This window comes from Mirounga leonina, unplaced genomic scaffold (genome assembly GCF_011800145.1).
Source record: "Mirounga leonina isolate KUSES-001 unplaced genomic scaffold, KU_Mleo_1.0 Mir_91, whole genome shotgun sequence".
Taxonomy (NCBI): domain Eukaryota; kingdom Metazoa; phylum Chordata; class Mammalia; order Carnivora; family Phocidae; genus Mirounga; species Mirounga leonina.
In genome coordinates, this window is record NW_023270839.1 from 34,864,123 (window position 1) to 34,884,393 (window position 20,271).

A 20,271-nucleotide genomic window follows, 5' to 3' on the forward strand; every position below is an offset into this window, starting at 1 on the left:
TCACATGTTCCATGGACTGAGCCAGCCAGGCACCCCAACAGGTGGAAATTTAGATTTTCAAAAATACCATTTATAATAGAAGAAAAAATTTAGCAAAATATGCAAGATCTTTTCACTGAAGGCTACCAAATATTGTTGAGTAAAATTACAGATGTAAAAAATACAGAGAAATACCACCTTTCTAGATTAAAAGACTCACTATTGTTAAAATGTTAATTGACCCCCAAACTGATATTTCAAAGCAATCTCATTCAAAATCACATCATATTATTGTAGACACTGACAGGCTGATTCTAAAATTTATACAGAAAGCAAAGAATCTAGAATAGCCAAAACAATTTTGAAAAAGAAAAACAATGTTTGAGGACTTATGGCACTTGAGACTTACCAGACTTACTATAAAACTACAGTAACCAGGGCACCTGGGTGGCTCAGTCAGTTAAGCGTCTGCCTTCTGCTCAGCTGGGGTGGTGATCCCAGGGTCCTGGGATTGAGCCCTCCCCGTCGGGCTCCCCGCTTGGTGGGGAGCCTGCTTCTCCCTCTCCCTCTGCCGCTCCCCTCCCGCTTGTGCTTGCTCTATCTGTCTGTCAAATAAATAAAATCTTTTAAAAAAATAAAAATAAATAATAAATAAAAAATAAAATTACAGTAACCAAAACATACTGGCAGTACTGTAATTCTAGATATGTGGAACTAAAGAGAAAGTCCATACATAAATACTGACGAGGGAGCAAAGGCAATGCAATGGAAGAAGAATACTCTTCAACAAAAAGGGCTTGAACAACAGGGCATCCACATGCAAAAAATCAATCTAGACACAGACCTTATAGTGCTCATAAAAACTAATTCAAAATGGATCTTAGACCTAAATATAAAGTACAAAACTATAAAGCCTTGAGAAGAAAAGATAGGAGAAAATCAAGATGACCTTAGATTTGGTAGATGACTTTTTTAGATACACCACCAAAAAGCATGATCCATGAGAGAAAAAAAACAATAAGCTGGATTTCTTTAAAATTAAAAACTTCTCGGGGCGCCTGGGTGGCCCAGTCTGTGAAGTGTCTGACTTTGGCTCAGGTCATGATCTCAGGGTCCTGGGATCAAGCCCTGAGTCTGTTCAGCAGGGAGCCTGCTTCTCCCTCTCCCTCTGCCCCTGCTCATGCTCTCTCTGTCTCTCTCTCTCTCAAATAAATAAATGAAATCTTTAAATAAATAAATAAATAAATAAATAAATAAATAAATAAAACAAACCTCTTGGGGCACCTGGGTGGCAAGCGTCCAACTCTTGGTTTCAGCTCAGGTCATGATCTCAGGGTTGTGAGACTGAGCCCCATGTCAGGCTCATCGCTCAGTGGGGAGTCTGCTTGAGATTCTCTCCCTCTGCCCCTTCCCCCATTCTCTCTCTCTCAAAATAAATAAATAAATCTTTAAAAAAAATAAAACTAAAAACTTCTCCTCTATGAAAGATGCTGTTAAGAGAATAAATGCCAAAAACTGGAAACAACTCAAAGGTCCATCAGTAAGTGCTTGGATAACAAATTATAGTATATTTATAGAAATATTACTCAGCAATAAAAAGGGAATGATTCTGGATACATGGAACAACACAGATGACCTTCAGAGCATTACAATAAGTTAAAAAAAAAAAAGCCAGATACAAAAGACCTCATATTTTCTGATTACATTTATATGAAATCTTAAAAAGATAAATCTATAGCAACAGAAAGCAGATCAATGGTTGTCAAGGGTTGAGGGTAGGGAGAGAGGACTGTCTACAAAGAAGCACAGGAAAACATTTTGGGTGCTGGAAATGTTCTATATATTGATTGACTCCCGTATTTGTTAAAGCTCACTGAACTATACAATAAAAATGGGTCAATTTTATAATTATACCTCAACAAGGCTAATTAAATTTTTTTATAGTTTTATTTATTTGAGAGAGAGAGAGAGAGTGAGTGTACACAAATGGTGGGGAGGGGCAGGGGGAGAAGCAGACTCCCTGCTGAGCAGGGAGCCTGACACAGGGCTAGGTCCCAGGACCCCAAGATTATGACCTGAGCCGAAGGCAGACACACAACTGACTGAGCCACACAGGCACCCCAAGTTTGATTATTTTTAAATACCTATGCAAATAGTGTCCCCCTTCCACTGATAGATAATGCCTTGTGGCCATTGCTTACAATGTCCAGGGTTTCATTTGAAGTTCTGATGCCACGCAGAGTTAGTGGGAGCAGCCAGGCTTATTTAGCCAGCCAGCCAGTCAATACAGAAGGCCTAGAATTTTAGAGAAAATGAGACTATAAGTAAAATACAGTTTTATTTTTAGAAATCTTATAATTTAAAAATAAAACTGTGAAATTTAACATTCATAGTATGTATGTTTTATATAAAGTACTATTTGCATATGCTAACTTATTTAATTCTTTCGACAATCCTATGATGTGGACTGCATCATTAATTCCATTTCACAAACAGGAAACTGAGAAACAGAGAGGCCAAGTAAACTGCCCAGCTAGTAGATGGCAAAGGTGAAATGGGAACGCAGAGAGGCTAACACTACAGCTATGCTGCCCAATATAGTAGCCACTAGCCACTTGTGGCCACTGAGCACTTAGACTGTGGTTAGTCTGAATTGAGACATGTTGTAAGTGTAAAATACACCTCAGATTTCAAAAACTTAGTGTGAAGAACGTACAATACCGCATTAATAATTTTAATAACTGGTTACATGTAGAAATGATAATATTTCAATATATATTGGATTTAAATAAAATATATTATTGAATTAAGTTTCTTTTGCCTTTTAAAATGTGCTACTAGGACATTCAAAATTACATATATGGCTTACATTATATTTCTATTGGACAGCACTGCTCTAGATTTTGGGAATTTGGCTATCACGTTCTACTCTTTTGGTGACAGACATAAAAGCAATTATGAGATGGTGTATCAGTGGTGAAATAGAAGTATGAACAAAATATTTTGGGGTTATAAAAAGAAAATTACCAATTCTGACCAGGGATAAAGAATCCAAGAAAGATGTTCCAGAGGAGGCCTCTGACCTAGGAACAGTCACCCTCTCTCTCACATTTGCATAACATTATACATTTCACAAAGTGATTTCCTATAAATGAATGCATTTGCTGCACATACACGTGCACTCACACACACACAGAGTGAAACAGGCAGGGCAGATATTATTGTCCCTATTTTACAAGCAGAAACTGAGTCTGAAAGATAGTCATTTGCCTAAGGTTACCCCGCTGGTAAGTAGCAGAGTTGAGAATTTAACTCAGGTCTTTTAAGTCCAGGATTAGGGAATTTTCTACCAGATCATGATTTCTTTGAGGTGACCTAGAAGCAATTTTGAAGATAAATTCATTGCAGGAGTTTAAATTTCAATTGGTGAAAGAAAATACATAGTCAAGAATAGGCACCAACCTAGTTAATGGCCCAGGGCTGAATTAGTCCTCAGAAATGCTTATGGAAGGAAGAAAAGGAAGGAGGAGAAAAAGGAAAGAAAGAAGGAATGGACAGAGGTTGGCAAGGAGGCTGCCTGACTTCTAAGATTTCTCAAAGGCTTAGGGATATGCTGATGGAGATATCACTTTAGTTCCTCATCCTAAGACTGGCAGGCTCTAGAAGCCTTGGTAAGTATCTCCACAAGTGTGCAATATAAAGTGTCCACCAGGGATGGAAATGAAATTCCAAAGCCCAAGAACTACCCAGTTGGGGGGCAACTGGGTGGCTCAGTTGGTTAAGAGCCTGACTCTTGATCTCAGCTCAGGTCGTGATCTCAGGGATGTGAGATGGAGCCCTACTTGGGGCTCTGCGCTGGGTGTGGAGCCTGATTAAAATTCTCTTTCTGGGGCGCCTGGGTGGCTCAGTTGGTTAAGCGACTGCCTTCGGCTCAGGTCATGATCCTGGAGTCCCTGGATCGAGTCCCGCATCGGGCTCCCTGCTCGGCAGGGAATCTGCTTCTCCCTCTCCCGCTCCCTCCTCTTGTGCTCTCTCTCTCTCTCACTCTCTGTCTCAAATAAATAAATAAAATCTTTAAAAAAAAAAAAAAAGATTCTCTTTCTGCCCCTTTCTGCCCCTCTTCTCCCCCTCTCCCACTCACACCATGCACTCTCTCTCTCGCTAAGAAAAAGGGACCAATTTTAGTTGTTCCTGCTAGTGAGGAGAAACAGAAGGAATAGGCAAGATTTTTAGCATGAAAGCTGCTCTGGGTCTCAGGACAAAAGGAAAAGGATATTAGTTATGATCTCTTTAGAACTTAGCTCAAACAGGTTCAAGGGAAAAGAAAAAGTATTAGTTTAGTTCAAAACTTAGCTCAAACAGGCTCAAGGGAAAAGAAAAAGTATTAGTTTAGTTCACAAAAAGTACAAAGCTCACATGAAAAGAGAGGGTTCTCTCTTCTCCTCCTCTTCCTTTTCTTTCTCTATTTACTTCCATGCCATGGACTCTGCTTTTGCTTTTATCTCAGAAGCTCCTAGAGACAGTTCTTAACTGCAAGAAGTCCCAAGAGAAAGCTCTTTCCCAGTAGCCCACATAAAGTCCTGATTTGTATCTTATTTGCCTGGCTTATGTTTCTCTATCCATGCTTACAGGAGGACAACAGATACTGAATTTAATTGAGTTGTTAGTGATCTAAAATTATTTCTAATTGCCATAGGCCCATTGTTTTGAACTTCATTGGGCATATTACAATACAAAGAATGTCCATTTATAGACTGCTAAAAATCAATCTATCCAAGGTATCTACCCAAAGCAATTAATCAGCATGTCTGCAGCACTAATCTGCACAAAGATGATTTAGCAAAGTTTGTTAGAAAAGTTGTTGGCCGGCTCACCCTCTGGTCTAGCAGGATAGAGGCCAAAAAAAAAGTTTGTTTACACAAGTACGCTGTGCTTTGAAAGAAAGACATATTTCCTGTTTCATTAAAACTTACAATGTTGGATAATCATAAGATGTTTCTTAGAGTCTGGCCTTCACAATTTATTAGAGCCACAGGGAATAGAAATGCTCACTTGCCAAGGGGAACCCTCCTACACTGTTGGTGGGAATGCAAGCTGGTGCAACCACTCTGGAAAACAGTAGGGAGGTTCCTCAAAAAGTTAAAAATAGAGCTACCATATGATCCAGCAATTGCACTACTGGGTATTTACCCCAAAGATACAAATGTAGGGATCCAAAGGGGTACGTGCACCCCGATGTTTATAGCAGCAATGTCCACAATAGCCAAACTGTGGAAAGAGCCAAGATGTCCATCAACAGATGAATGTATAAAGAAGAAGTGGTATATATATACAATGGAATATTATGCAGCCATCAAAAGGAATGAGATCTTGCCATTTGCAACGACATGGATAGAACTGGAGGGTATTATGCTAAGCGAAATAAGTCAATCAGAGAAAGACATGTATCATATGACCTCACTGATATGAGGAATTCTTAATCTCAGGAAACAAACCAAGGGTTGCTGGAGTGGGGGGTGGGGTGAGAGGGATGGGGTGGCTGGGTGATAGACACTGGGGAGGGTATGTGCTATGGTGAGCGCTGTGAATTGTGCAAGACTGTTGAATCACAGATCTGTACCTCTGAAACAAATAATGCAATATATGTTAAGAAAAAAAAAAGAAGATAGCAGAAGGGGAAGAATGAAGGGGGGGAAATCGGAGGGGGAGATGAACCATGCGAGAAGATGGACTCTGAAAAACAAACTGAGGGTTCTAGAGGGGAGGGGGGTGGGAGGATGGGTTAGCCTGGTGATGGGTATTAAAGAGGGCACGTTCTGCATGGAGCACTGCATCAAAAACTAAAGATGTAATGTAGGGTGATTGACATAACAATAAAAAATTAAAAAAAAAAAAGATGCTTTCTTGCCAACTGAAGTATCACAAGGGCATTTAATAGCCTTGTTTGACAATGTCAGTTTGGCTTTATCAAGTCTGGCTCATTTTAAAAATTCTTTCCCGTTGAGTTTCACAGTTTAAAGGGAGAATGAAGGGAGAGAGGAAGAACAATTCTTTAATAAGAAAAATCTAAAATTCAGCTAATTAGCAGAAAACTGTTTGTAATCCAGCTGTCTATATTTAGCAAAAAATTAAAAACAAAACAAAACAAAAAAGAAACCAAGCAGACCAGCTGGAAAGCAATAAAGCGTATCTACTTCGGATCCACACCACTAGCAGCTGCTGCTTCGAGGGTCTGGTAAAACTAGGCCTTGTCTGACTCCACTGCTTTTATTTCTGGAGACATACAGCCTTTTTTGAACTTGGAGGGTGATTTTACAAAGAGTGCTGTTTTATTTACTCTCAATTAATCATGCTCGACTGTAAACAAAGTGTCTGTTTTAGTTCTGCTGACAATTATCCACTTGTCAACCTCTCCCTCAAGTACCTTCAGCATCTGGCTCCCGAAGAGAAACCTCTACATCAAAATGAATGTCTCCGTGAACTCTGGAATTCATCTGTTTCTTTAGCTCATGAGCAGTCAGGATTCTACCTAACAAATGTGTCACTGAAGCACCTTGATGAAGATGCTTATCATCAGACGATAAAGGGTTTCTCAGGACTTCCTTTCATTCTCCTGTGTTTGCTTTGGCAAAAAGAGGAAAATGATTACAACTTGGGAATCTTGAAGGAGATACTTTTACAAGCCACCAGGCACATGATGACAGCTCCAGAAGTGGCTGAGAAATCTATCCCTCCCTTAGTAACATTCCACTAGATCAACAGAACCAAACCGTGCTATAACTGGTGGTAATTTATATGAGGAATACCTATGAGTTTTGCTGCGGTTTCACCAAGATTTGGAAGTGGCAGGACTTTATCCACTGCCCTTTTATTTTGAAACACTTTTTTTCCTTTCACTTAAAACGTGTAGAGAATATAGGGGAAAGTCGCTGCCAAGACCATTAATATTTCACCAAGGATGAACTGTTTTAAAGGCAAAACAAATGTACATTTGGTGATTCGTTGAGGGAAAATTACCCTAGTATGTCCCCTGGAACTTCCCTTGGAGATGGGAGCCCCAGAAATTTAAAATTTAAACTGAACACCCATGCTATATCCATTCTGTTCTTTCATCCATAAGAAACGGGAGAAATCATATAAACCATGGCGGGGGGACTGGATGCTCCGACAAACCAGTCCTCTGGGAGAATATACGGGTTATTTACCAAGATTTTACATTCTGGAGATTAATCTACACCCACTTCAAAACCAAAGAGATTCAAATCACTTGACATCACTCCCTCCAAGTTGGACTCCTGAGTAAGGAGTGGTGGCAAGCTCGCAAGGATGTAGACCAAGAGAAACCAGGCGTCCAGCATGCCAGGCCACGGTTCAGATGGATTGAAAATGGCCCAGAGCCGACGTCAAATCCAGAAAAATTAACCTCCTCATCGAGGGAAACTGAGAACCAGGACTTGGGGACCTGCTCAGAGAGAGTCCCAGATCACTACAGAACCGGCTAAAGTGGATGGGAAGGGGGGGGGGCGCTTAGTAAAGGGGTGCGCTTTGCTCCCTTCCGACAAAAGCTGATCAATCTAACTGCACGTAATTGATTTTAATGAGCAGGGGAGTTTCCTTCGCATTAACAGTTGCCCCGGGTCATCAGTCTAAGAAGCGGCGAGTCCCGGTGCAGATCTTGGCGTTACCTTGAGGGCCAGCCTGTCGCGACCTGGGTGCCCACCACGCCGCCTAGCTTTTGGGCCCTAAAAGAGCAGAGCGGTCAGAGAACCGAGATCCTTGCCGGACTGCCACCCGGTTTCACCTGATAATTTATGCACAATTAATTGAGATATCTTTTATACTTGATGTGTTGCAAAATTAATGCCTAATTTATGTAATTAGTCGATTAACTCTAATTCTAGCATATGTTCCCAATGCCCAGAAGGTGTTCTGTTTCCCAGGTACTTATTTTGATGTCACGAAATGCAACTAATTAATTTTACATGCATATTAATTTGGGATCTCTTTAGCAGTTCCCTTTGTGCAAGTAATTTTAATATTTGTCTTTCTAACCTTTGGGGGCAGGGTGGGGGAGGTGCAGGTAGGTGTGAGCGGCACGTGGACACCAACCTGGATGATGCCTGAGGTCGAGGGCCGCTCAGGCAGAGCCTCAGGTGTCCTGGGGCATGGGTGCTGCACTGAACACGCCCTTGGAATGTTGCGGATACTGACCCCACCAGGAGCATTTTGCTCATGCCTCTGGTAAACAGAAAGCCTCAGGGCCTGGAGGTGGAGACTCCTAGGCGCGCTGACCGCCACATCCAGGGCACTGCGGTATCCCTGGCCAAATCTCTCCTCGCCCAGTCAGTCGCACTCCCGCGAACGAGCGAGAGGCTTCCCCCGCCCCCCCGCCCCGCCCTGAAGTTAGATTTCAGATTTCCAGGCCAGTCCTGGGAGGCTGTTCTGCGGTAGCGGCCCTTCCTCTCAGACATCCTGCTGCTCCCCGAGTTCGCGGAGCCAGAGCGCCTGCGCTGCCCAAAGCTGCAGGGTGGAGGGAGGGAGAGAGGAACCGCGCCTCCATCTCGGGCTTTGCAAGCTGCCATCTGTCCTCTTCTGGCCGGGAGCGAAGACCAAGCAGGGCGAAAGTTTACTTTCCAAGTTATTGGGTGGCACATTAAAACTTTTATCCTTTTTGGACAAATTAATGAGCAATTTAATTAATAAAATCAGAGAGTAGTGTAAGTGCTATGATAATGAAGTTAAATGAGTGCACAGTAAAATATTCACTAATCCAGCGCATTGCCAAATACCCCCTTAATTCTGCTTAACACTAAAAGGGTTTTGAGCACCATAATGAGATTCCTCTGTCTGCTAATTAATTGACACGCTCCTGAATATTCATATGAGCTAGCACCAATACGTTCCTAATTGCACCGTGGAATAGATCTCAGAGGAAAGTAAATCGCCATAGACTTAATTAAAATAATGTATTCCAGATCCAGGACGGGAAAAGATGAGACATTTGCCTTCGAGCGCGCTAAGAAAGTGGCACCTGGTTGGAGGGGAGAGATATCAAACGTCGGTGCCCAGCCTGAAATAAGCGGCGTGGGACTCGCAGGGAGGACGTTCCGCTTCTGAAAACAGCGGCTACGCTGGGTCCAAACCCCGCGGCTCGGGAGGCCTTGGCTCCCAGGAGCATCCGTGTTCCTGCTGCCTTCCGCAAGGCTGCCCTATTGGAGGAAGTGGCTCATGGGGCAGAGTCTAGGGCCCCGACTCCGAGCCAGTGTCCTCTCTGCTCCCTGCGGTCCCCCAGGCTGGTCCGAAATGTTGTTTACAGAGGCGAATGGGGAAACGTCGCTGGTCGGGAAATTCCCCGGGAAACTTTTCCCAGAGGTTGTCGGAGCCGCAGCAGCCCCAACTCTCTCAACCCAAATTGCGATCTTGGAGAAGTCACTGGCAGTTCTAATCTGGGCAAGGGCGATAGCTCGGGGATCCTGTGGTTGCTGTCCTCTCTCCTGGATCCCACTGCTACGTGAGGCGCTGCGGTCCCTACGACCGCGCCGCAAGTTCCTGGGTGCATCCTCCCTTTCTTCGCGGATCCAGCGCGGGGGGCTTATCCCAGCCGAGCTTCCCTCGGCAGGTAGGGGGGCAGCAGAGCCGGGCTGCGGACTCTATATCTGGGCTTGACGGCAGAGCCATTTTCACCAGAGTCACGCAAATGAAATAAACTCTCTTTCCTTGGAAAGACTAGATTCACCCCCCGCCCCGCCCCACCCTCCTTCTTTTAGAAAAAAAAAATCACCACAGGTTAGAAACTAAAAAGAGTTTATTTGAAGACACACAAATGCATATTTATTATACACATGTAGGCATTAACAATGTAAATTACACCGCCAGCAGTCGCTGGTTGTTTATTCATTAGATCTTTAGAAAATCTACATTGCCTCCAGTCAGCGGGATGATAATGTGAAATACACAAGCAGTTTACATAACCAACTTCGAAGCAGAGCTCCGCGCTCCGTGATTGGGAGTCATCAACAGGTCGCGGGGATCCGGATGCGAAAACCTAAGTAGCTAATAATTACCGAAGATCTGGGCCTCCAGCTCCCTCTGTCCTTTTGAAAAGGGGTAAAAGACGTGGGATGTGGGAAAAGGGAAGGATCTGACTCACTGTGTATGGTTCACATATTTTACCCTGTCTGTGTGTAGTTGTTGTTTGGTGTTTTTTTGCAATTAAAGAAAAATAAGTAAAAAGAAGATGAAGGAACGGAACGGACAGATCAGTAGCCTCCCCAAACTCCGGGTATCCTCGAGAGCCAGTTAAAGACTATGGATTCAAACTGCTTTGGGGAGGGGGTGTGAAGTGAGAAGTGAGGGTTTTTTTTCACAGCTGGCGCCCTAAGAAAGGCAGCCTACCTCAGTTAAGGGAAGCTATCAGCTCCACCAATCAAATCGCGATGGCCACCATAAACAAATGGTTATCACTCCAAAGAAAATCACCTGCTGGATCAGCCTTTTGGGAATTATTAAACGCTCCGTGGTTCTGGATTTACCCAAAATATGCAGAGGAGGAAGAACTTAAGGGGAAAACCGCAGTGCAGATTTAATATTTATTTTACATGTATAAATATTTCTACAAAAACACGTATTTCCAAAGTTCTTTTCTAATAAAAATATTAAATAAAATATATGAGAGGGAAGTGAAGGTTCCTTCCTAGGGTCGCTGCTGTTGGGGTAGGCAGGTAGTGAATAATGACAACTACAATTTCAAGTACCAGTGTCTGAGAACCGCATCGACGCTATCTACGAACGGTCGACGTAATGATTTATCCCACTCTCCGGAGCCACCCACTTACCACGGCCTACCACTACGCAGCTAAGGCGCGTGGCTGATGGGGTGTGGGGGTGGGAATGTTTTGAGTTTTCTGTTTCCTTCCTCCCTCTCTTTCTTCTTTCGAGTGGGCCGGCTGGGTACATAGGAAATGCACTGCCGATCCTGGACATTGCATTGCTGAGAAGGCAGTTAGTTTGTTTGTGGACCTAAAATCTGGTGTACATACTGGTGCGGAAATTAAAACCAGTCTCTGAAAGAAGAGATGAGGATAGAGAGGGAGAGGAAAGAGCGAAGAGAGAGAGGGAAATAGAGGAACGCAGAGAATGGTGGATCTAAATCTGGGGTTTCGGTAAGCCCTCGGGGCAATCGGGTTTCCCCTACATCTTGCAGTACACAGCTACCCACCAGGAGTGAGCAAACTGAGCGCCCGAAGCAGGGGCGGTGCTGAGGAAGAGGGCGTGCGGCTGGGGGTCGGCACCCCGCGCTCGACCCGCAAAGCGAAGCTCTTGTCCCAGGTGAGACCCGCCTGAGCGGAAAGACCCCGCCGCCCAGGGGCGGCGAGCGTCTGCAGCGCTGCAAGCCCCGCCTCCTAGCCATTCCTAGCTGGGGGAGGCCAGTAAGGATCAGCCGCTTTCTTTCTTTTCTTTCTTTCTTTCTCAAACCCGCTTTGTGGGTGGCAGCTCAGCGGGGGACGCATGGAGACAAAAAACAAAAAGCCCCAACAGAGAGACAGAGGGAGAGAGACAGAGGGAGAGAGAGAGAACAGAGAAGGGGGGGGAGGGCAGAGAGAGAGAGACAGACAGAGAAATCAAAGTTTTAACCTTCCCAGGAACACAGTGAATTATTATATCTAAAGGCTGCTGTAGTCTTCAGCGAAATCTGCTTCTGCCATTAAGAAAACACATACTGCACACGTCCACAGGGTTAAGCTCTCCTCCTCGTCAGCCTGAACAAACAAAGCAGAAGCGCGGGGTTTTAAGGATGGAGACCTACAGGTTATCCGGTTTCAAAACAAATTATAACACAGGAAAATGCGCCAACAAATATTATGGATGCAAAATATTCTCCATTTCAGATATTTTGCAGTTCCCGCCAGAAGCGATTTTATTCAAATTTATGAGCAAAGTGCATTTAGTCTACTATATAGGATTTACCTTCATATTCTACTGCAATCAAGATCTTATTTTTTTCTGGATAATGCACGCAAAGGAGGATAAAGTTTTCCTACTTACTGGAAGCTTTAAAACACTTTACAAAGCTAAACATCGCCTTCGTGTTTCTGCTTTCCCAAAATTCCTCCAAAAAATAAAACATTTTAAGAGTGAGTGCCTAGCTAGAAATACTGATTCCCCCCCCCAAATCTGAGCAAACAAGTAATTCCTGACAAAGAAAATTAATATGAAAAGTATAGGGTGATTTTTCTCCCCCTTCCCCCTTAAAAAAAAAAGACCCTTTGCTCCACCCCGCTATTAAACAAAACACAATACCTTTTTCTGGGTGGTACTGCACAGAAGTTGATTCAGTTTTGACAATGTTGTTTAGCTATCATTTGCTATTTTGAATGAATGGGAGCAATCCCCCCTTTTACAACATTTGTTTCCTATTATGGAGAGGTGCAGCAGTTGAGGGCAGACATGTGAAAGTGGCTGTTTGATTCTCTTTTTCATCCCCCTGACCCTGCTTTTGTCCCTCCTCACCCTGGGAATGTCACGCCTCGCTACTTCACTTTGAGATGCTCGAGAAAGTGGCTTTGTTATTCCCTTTTAGACATACACGAAATTGTTCTCATTCCCCCCGCTGTAAAAGATACTTCACATCAGGACTCGGTTCACAAGTGCAATGCAATTTGGCTTAGTCCAACCTTTGTTCTGCTTGTACAAATGAGCGAACAGTGCACACATTATACAGTTGATCTACTGCTGTCTTAACCCCAGAGTTAGGGGCTGGGAGAAAAGCAAGTTAATCCCTTCAATACCAAGGTGGCTTTAGCAATATTTCCTCCAATAATAATAATAGATTTGAATTGCTTCTTCTGTTTCACAGTGCAGAGCAAAGCTTATGGGGAGGGTTTACCAGTAACAACAAAAATCCTTCCACCAACCTTCTGCAAATAACTTTCTAAACAAATACATTTGTAGGTTTGGTAATGCCCAATTTAAAACTGTGCAATTGTTTGTGCAAAGGAGGGACTGGATTTAGAAACTCTGGCTTTAAAGACTTAAAATCTCAGAGCAAGCAAAGACCAAATGGTATTTAGCAAACTGATTCCAAAGAGAGGGCATTATGACCAGCAGAGCAAGAGTTGTTTTCACAGGCATTGAAATTGCCTGCTCATTCTGGGTGGGGGTTGGCACTTCTTGGGGATGGAGGTCAAGGAGGACTGGCACCTAATGCCGGCAACTGTTTTGTGCTTGAGGTGGAGGGAAAACTGAACCTTCCATACTCTCCAAATTGCAGCTGCTGCTTGGGAAATACTTCTAAAATGTGTGTGGTGTTGCCACTCCCTTTCTCCCAACCCCAAGGAAAACATTTTAATTCCAGGTGCCCCAGGTCATAGCCAAAGGCCCTACCCACCGCCAGGCGGGAGGGAATAAGGATGGGACACCTCTGAATTTGACCCTCCCAATAGGGATGGGAGTAAAAAATCGGCGGGAGGTGGAGACTCTTGCCTTTCTTAGAACCCAAGCAAGATTGGACGGGAGGGAAGAACTGATTTTAGGCGATGTACTCCTCATCAAAAGTTTATTTTCAACCTCCTTGTTATGAGTTAAGGTCCAAACCTCACATAGCCCAGTCACCACCCAATGAAATACATGGCTCCAAAGTTCCCTGGCTGACATTCTTTCCTACTACTTGGAAAAATAGGTGTGCTCCTCTGGCTGCTGGCGCTGGCTAAGAACGAGGGAGAGGGCACAGAGTCCTTTCACTGCCAGTTGGCACGAGAGCGCAAAGTGTGTCCCCTTCCCCGCCTCTCTTCCTTGGGCAGTTTGATTTCCCAGCAGATTCGGTGGAAGCGGCCCCGCAATGCGGGCTCAAACTCCCGGGGCAGTCGTGGGAAAGTCATGGCCAATAGGTTTCCCCTGACACAGCTCCCAACTGGGTGCAGATCTCTGCGGCCCAAGAATCCGCAAGACCGTGTCGGGTGGCCCCAGACAAGTCAACTCACTTAGTGGGCTCCCTCTGGTCCCCAGATCTAGAACACTAGAGCTAGGCTGTGCCAGGCGAAGGTGCTGGCGGCGGAAGCGCACAGATTCTGAGGACAAACAGCCCCCAGGACACTTAGAACGACAATTTTTAAAAATTGACTGCTGACAGGCTGAGGGAGTTTGTTTTAGTGCTGAATACCCCGGGAACAAAATCCTTTTGAAAGGAAAGCTAAGTCGTTTCACGCCACCAAAGTGCAGATTTGGTGAAGAATGACTGATGGGACAAAGCGGCGCGGTGAGTTAGCGCGGGTTCCCAGAGAGCGTGGGCAACTTGGGTAAATGCGGAGGCGGCCTGGAAAGGTGGGGCCGGCCAGAGGAGGCCCTAAAGCCTAAAATCGATGCTGCGCACACCCGAAGACCTTCCCCCACCTGCCCATTTGGTAGAGAAGATGGAAAAAGTAGAGGGGAAAGGAAAAAAATAATAAAGCGAAGACAAGTGAGGGACAAGGGTGCAGTAAGAAAGGCGGAGGAGAGAGAGACGAGGGTGGGGTGGGGAACTCAAGGAGAAGGAGGGAATGACTCTGAGGAAGAAAGGAGGGACAGGGGGCAAAGTAAGGCACAGCCCCCAGACGCTCCAGGCAGCCCGGAGTTCGCTTTCCAAGTCGGGAAGGCGGGTATTGTTTTTGGCGCCTAGGAAACCTTCGGAAGCTGCCGGGTACTTTCCCTCCACCTCCCATCGGTGTTTGGTAAATATTAACAAACCAGGGCGCGTTACTTTCTGGAGTGTGGATGGAGGGGCTGGCCCGGCTCGGGACAGTTTTCCTCTCCAAGAGCCCCCGCCCCCTAACCCCAGCCCCACCGTTCACGCACACATACACCTGCTTGACAACAGAAGGAATCAAAATCAATATTGTATTTGTCACCCCTCTGTCTCCTTTTTACTCCCTCAGCAGCCCGGGTGCCACTGAAGCGAATTGTGGATTTATGGAGGGAAATTAGCATAAATTATTATGAAATCTGTAGCCGTGTGTGGTCCAGCTTGTGGGAAAAGAGGCTATTGCGAACTCTCCAAGCAGAAAGGTGGTCGGTGGTGGGCTCTGCGGCGGCGATGAATGGCTATTGCGTGAAAGAGATTTCCATTTGGTTTGCACATGGGTATAATTGACTTATGTGTATTTTATACAGTTTTCCCAACAACTCCCTAAGCCTTGGAGTCGGATGTGCCCCCTCCCCAGAGCCTCTGTTTGCTTTGGGTTCTGCACAATAGACTCTGATGCACTTTTCAAGATTTCTGGAAAGTGCTCCTTCCCTCCTCTTCTTCATAATACCAGTCTTAAAATGCTGTAAATGGCATGCAAATCCCCTCCCCCTTCCCTCAGTCTCTTCAGTAGGATCTGAAATAGAATTTTGTAGTAAAGTACCTGTTTTAAATGTGCATCTCACAGCTCCACCCCACCCAAGGCAAACTTGTGCTATTAGGTTCGATTTCCTTAATTAACCCTGGGCATGGGCAATATGCCTCACCTCCCAACCTCACCCTAGGCAAACTTCGAAGATTCCTCGGACACGAATTCCTACTTGTATCCTCACATGTCTCAGACTTGGTGGTGACAACTTTCCCTGGGGAGATGGACAAAGATTTATTTTAACTTAGATTTTTTTTTTTTAACCCAAATGCTTCCACTCTTAGAATTTAGTTAATCTTCTGTTTACTCCGAGCAATGATTTCGACAGCCATACAAAGGCCCTTTGCAAGGCAACAAAATGCCAATTGTTAAAACAAGAAAACATTTCTCTCTCTCCCCATCCCCCACCCTCAACAAGCGTGCGCACACACCCTGTAGAAAAAAATCCTCCTGGCTGTCACTGGGGAACAGAGATCTTTCACTCCTCTCCTCACATATCCCAAATCCAACCACTCTTAATATTTTAATCCATGTTTCTATATATCAGTATGCACACTTTTGCTAAGAAAATCCTAAAAGATCCTTGGGGACTTCCATGCTGGTACCTTTCCTTCCCAGGAGCACTCCTGCCTCCGCAACGGGAGCACCCTTAGTTTTGTACCTCCGAGGCCAGCTGCTTTCTGGAGCAGGAAAGCTGTGGACCAACGCCTTTCTGTCTTACTACTATTCTTCATCGGGGTCCCTTAGGCTCCAGGTCTCCCCAGCTCCTCCCATCCCTGGACCCTCAAGCCAAACTGGGCCGCTCCAAATAACACCCCCAAATGCCGCACCTTGTTAGGACCTAAAGCGCGCACAGCTCGGGCAAGTAAGTACCGCTGCCTTTGGCCAAAGCTCCGCAGAGGTTCCACCCGAATCCAACTGGTTTATCTGCGGAGGGTTTATCTGCCCTTCTCAAGCCGTGCCCCTGTGCCCCCAGAGACAGGTCAGAGTCCCGCCTCCACCCCTTGAACCCACCTCCTCCTCCTGGTTATTTTTTCCGAATTAAGAAGGTGACATTATTCTTTTCTTCAAGCACTTCTGTTAATATTGAAAAACGTGTGCTTGCATCTCAAGCGAGGCAGCCCAGACGCGAGAGCCATTTCAATATTAATGAAATTGTTTAATCTCCTAAATTCATCGTGTTTAAGTTACGTTTTGGTGAGTTATTGACCACCTCCGAAACTGTGGTTAATGGAGGGGTGTGTGTGTGTGTATGCACGTGCGCTGAAAGATTTTTATGCTAACTCCAAACAGCTCCACTAATAATGCTCTAATATCACTAAAAGTGTCCAAACTTCACTCCCAGAACTCTCCCACCACCACCACTCCCATCACCTCCTCCTCCTCCTGGGGGGGAGGGAGAGAAAAAAAGTTCTCACATTTCCGGATTGAAGATGATTCAGTGTGAGCTGTACGTATTGAGTTATTAACAACAAGGTAAAAGGAATTTCTTTTAAAAATCATAAAGGTCGGAGAATGTGCAGAAACCAGTGGGAACTCCTAGTGTCTACTCCTTGACTACGTGCATGCAGGCAGGGTCGACTCACTATTTCATAGCAATATGATGATGCCGCCGCCGCCACTGCCGCCGGTGCCCACGACGATGATGATAATAATAATGATAATAAGAATAATTCATTGAATCTCCGGAGACTAATCCGAACTGAAGGGAGCCTACCGCTGGCACCAGGCAGGGGGACCCTAGGCACATCCCCACGCTCTCCTTTCTCCCAAAAAGGAAAAGTCTCTGGTTCTTTTCGAGTCTAGAAGGTACTGCTGTTTTAGTGGGTCCGCAGGCAGCGTTTGCTGGGCTCTCTAAACTCTAAATATGTTCTGTCAATTGCGGGGTCGGGGGATGGAGAAGGGGAAAAAGTTCCAGCTGTAAAATGCAAACTTCCATGCAATGCCTAACTCCTAAAGTTTCCAACCACCTGGGGGAAAGCTTGAGACCCTGCCGTTCATCTGGTGATAAAGTGTGTCAAACAAACTCAGGCCCTCCCCCAGCTCCACACACTGTCTGCCCCAACAGCCCCAGAGCCTTCATCCTGTGCCTAATTAAATTCCTAAAGGACTTTTAGAGTGAAGACCCTGCCTATTCGCCCAGAGATACTTTTTTTTTTTTTTTTTTTTTTGGCCAATACACTTACAAAATGGGCTTTTACAAGGGGCTGTCCGATTATATTTTTCTAAGTATTTTTTAAACCCCATCTCTTAAGGCTACACACTCACTGTGTAGAGCTTTGGCAGCAGTCTAGGAAGGTCAAATTAAACTTTGACCTGCCTCTTGGAGGACTAAGGGGAAGGGTGTATTTTCATTATAATAACCCATGCAACCAGCCCCGTATTGCCAAGCGCAGGAAAAGGGTCTACTTCAGGGGAAGCCGTGCCTTAAGTTAGCTAACAATACAAACCCGATACAATGCAGAGGAAACAGAATACCCCAGCCAAGCAATTTCCATGTCAAACATCATCTGCGCGGCAGCTCGGTCTGCGAACGTGAGTGGTCGCCTGAATCCCTGCTCCGCGGCCGCCACCTCCTCATACCTTCACACCGCGCACCCTGGCCGGCGTCCCGCTCACCACCGGTGGCCGAGGCTCTTCCCCCTCGCCCAGTCTTGAGCTGGAAGTGATTCCTATTGGCCAAGGTGTCCATGTAAATAGGTGTGAAAGAAACCAGAGCTGGCCTGGCTCTCCCCTCTCGCTCAGTCCCCTCCCTCTGCAGCCCCCGCTCCCCCTCCTCTTTCTCCTCCTCCCAAGGCGATTGTCATATGATAGCTAAGAAGTGGCACATTAATGAAGCGCCGCTACAGGGGTCTTTTCTGCTCCTGTCACCGCTTAAAACTATCAGATGGTTCGAGGGAGGACATGGAGGCAGCCACCTAGCTCAGCGGAGCCGCGGAGCCCACAGCAGCGCCCTCCGGAGCCCCGCGGCCGCCGCTGCTACCGCCTGCACTCGGACTCCGCAGCCGAGCTTGGCCGCCCGGGGATCTCACGGCCAGAAGCTCTGCGGACTGGTCGGCTCCCGGCGCTGCAGGGCTGAGCTGCGAAGCTCAGAGACGTGCGGAGCCCAGCCGAGACCGGACATTGAGCCCCAGCTGAGCACTGGGAGAGACCCGAGAGCTGCAGTGCCGTCCCGGATGCGGATGCACAACTTGGAGCAACTTTAAGGTGAGCCCTCTGGTTGCATCCCTGCCCCAGTCCCCGCTCCAGGTCCAGCTTACTTCCAAGCTTCCCCTCCCGCGCCCCATGGCCGCACCCCACTCTGCACTCAAAAGTTGCCAGCTAAAGAGCGCGGGCGCGGTCTCATCCCGCGCCGCAGCCCCTACCCACCAGGTCTGGTCTGTGGCTGACCTTGCGGTGTCTGTCTATGCATCCATGCACCCCCCCCCCCATTATCTTCCCCCTGTCCAGATCCAAGAAGCCGCCGGCCCGCGCGGACCCAGAGCAAGAAGGGGGCAAACAAGAAGATGCCTCGGCCCGGCCGCAACACGTACAGCGACCAAAAGCCGCCCTACTCGTACATCTCGCTGACCGCCATGGCCATCCAGAGCTCGCCGGAGAAGATGCTGCCGTTGAGCGAGATCTACAAGTTCATCATGGACCGCTTCCCCTACTACCGGGAGAACACGCAGCGCTGGCAAAACAGCCTGCGCCACAACCTCTCCTTCAACGACTGCTTCATCAAGATCCCGCGGCGGCCAGACCAGCCAGGCAAGGGCAGCTTCTGGGCGCTGCACCCCAGCTGCGGGGATATGTTTGAGAACGGCAGCTTCCTGCGGCGCCGCAAGCGCTTCAAGGTGCTCAAGTCCGACCACCTGGCGCCCAGCAAGCCCGCCGACGCCGCGCAGTATCTGCAGCAGCAGGCCAAGCTGCGCCTCAGCGCGCTTGCGGCCTCCGGCACGCACCTGCCACAGATGCCCGCCGCCGCCTACAACCTGGGCGGCGTGGCACAGCCCTCGGGATTCAAGCACCCCTTCGCCATCGAGAATATCATCGCTCGCGAGTACAAGATGCCTGGGGGGCTGGCCTTCTCCGCCATGCAGCCAGTGCCCGCCGCCTACCCGCTCCCCAACCAGTTGACTACCATGAGCAGCTCGCTGGGCACTGGCTGGCCACACGTGTACGGTTCCGCAGGCATGATCGAGTCAGCCACCCCTATCTCCATGGCTAGTGGCGATTACAGCGCCTACGGCGTACCATTGAAGCCGCTGTGCCACGCAGCAGGCCAGACGCTGCCCGCAATCCCGGTGCCCATCAAGCCCACACCAGCCGCAGTGCCCGCGCTGCCCGCGTTGCCCGCGCCCATCCCCACCTTGCTCTCGAACTCTCCGCCCTCGCTCAGCCCCACGTCCTCGCAAACAGCCACCAGCCAAAGCAGCCCCGCCACACCCAGTGAAACGCTCACCAGCCCGGCCTCCGCCTTGCACTCGGTGGCGGTGCACTGACCCGCAGCAGCCCGAGCCCCCTCTTGTCCCTCTCCCCGCCAGCTTATTCGCCTTCCCCGCCTCCCAGCCCTGCCCTCCCCCACCTAGGACCGCCACCCTAACTTGTCCATTTCATCTCCGGCCAACCCTCTCTCCCCCAGGAGAACTTTGTTTTGGACCCAGGAGACAAAACACAAACTTGCAGATGGCCTGGCGGCACGTGGAAGCTGTCCTTGCCTCCACAAGAGGGGAAGGCAGGGGGCACCTGAGCCAAGCCCTCCGATTCCCGGGCCCCCCGAAACCCCCTCCCATTTAAGAGGCAGGGGAAATCCTGCTTCCCGCCTTCGCGGAGAGGAGCGCGTCTTCCCTCGGCCGGGCGCAATCCGCGGGCGCCCGGACTCCGCGCAGCTAGTTCCAAGACAAGAGAAACCACCTCAGAGGTTTCCTCGAACAGATCTCCCCTG

The 20,271-nt window shown here is 47.3% G+C and overlaps 1 protein-coding gene and 1 long non-coding RNA gene across 2 annotated transcripts in view; one reads left to right on the top strand and one right to left on the bottom strand.

Annotated features, from left to right (window-relative positions):
* The window catches only part of LOC118003095, a 307,841-nt gene that overhangs the window by 67,868 nt on the left and 219,702 nt on the right, over positions 1-20,271 (bottom strand). The window lies entirely within an intron of this gene.
* Positions 18,850-19,828, top strand: FOXB1 (forkhead box B1). Its single transcript, XM_034993851.1, has one exon. It carries the CDS (start codon positions 18,851-18,853, stop codon positions 19,826-19,828), a length of 978 nt encoding a protein of 325 aa, XP_034849742.1. The 5' UTR covers position 18,850.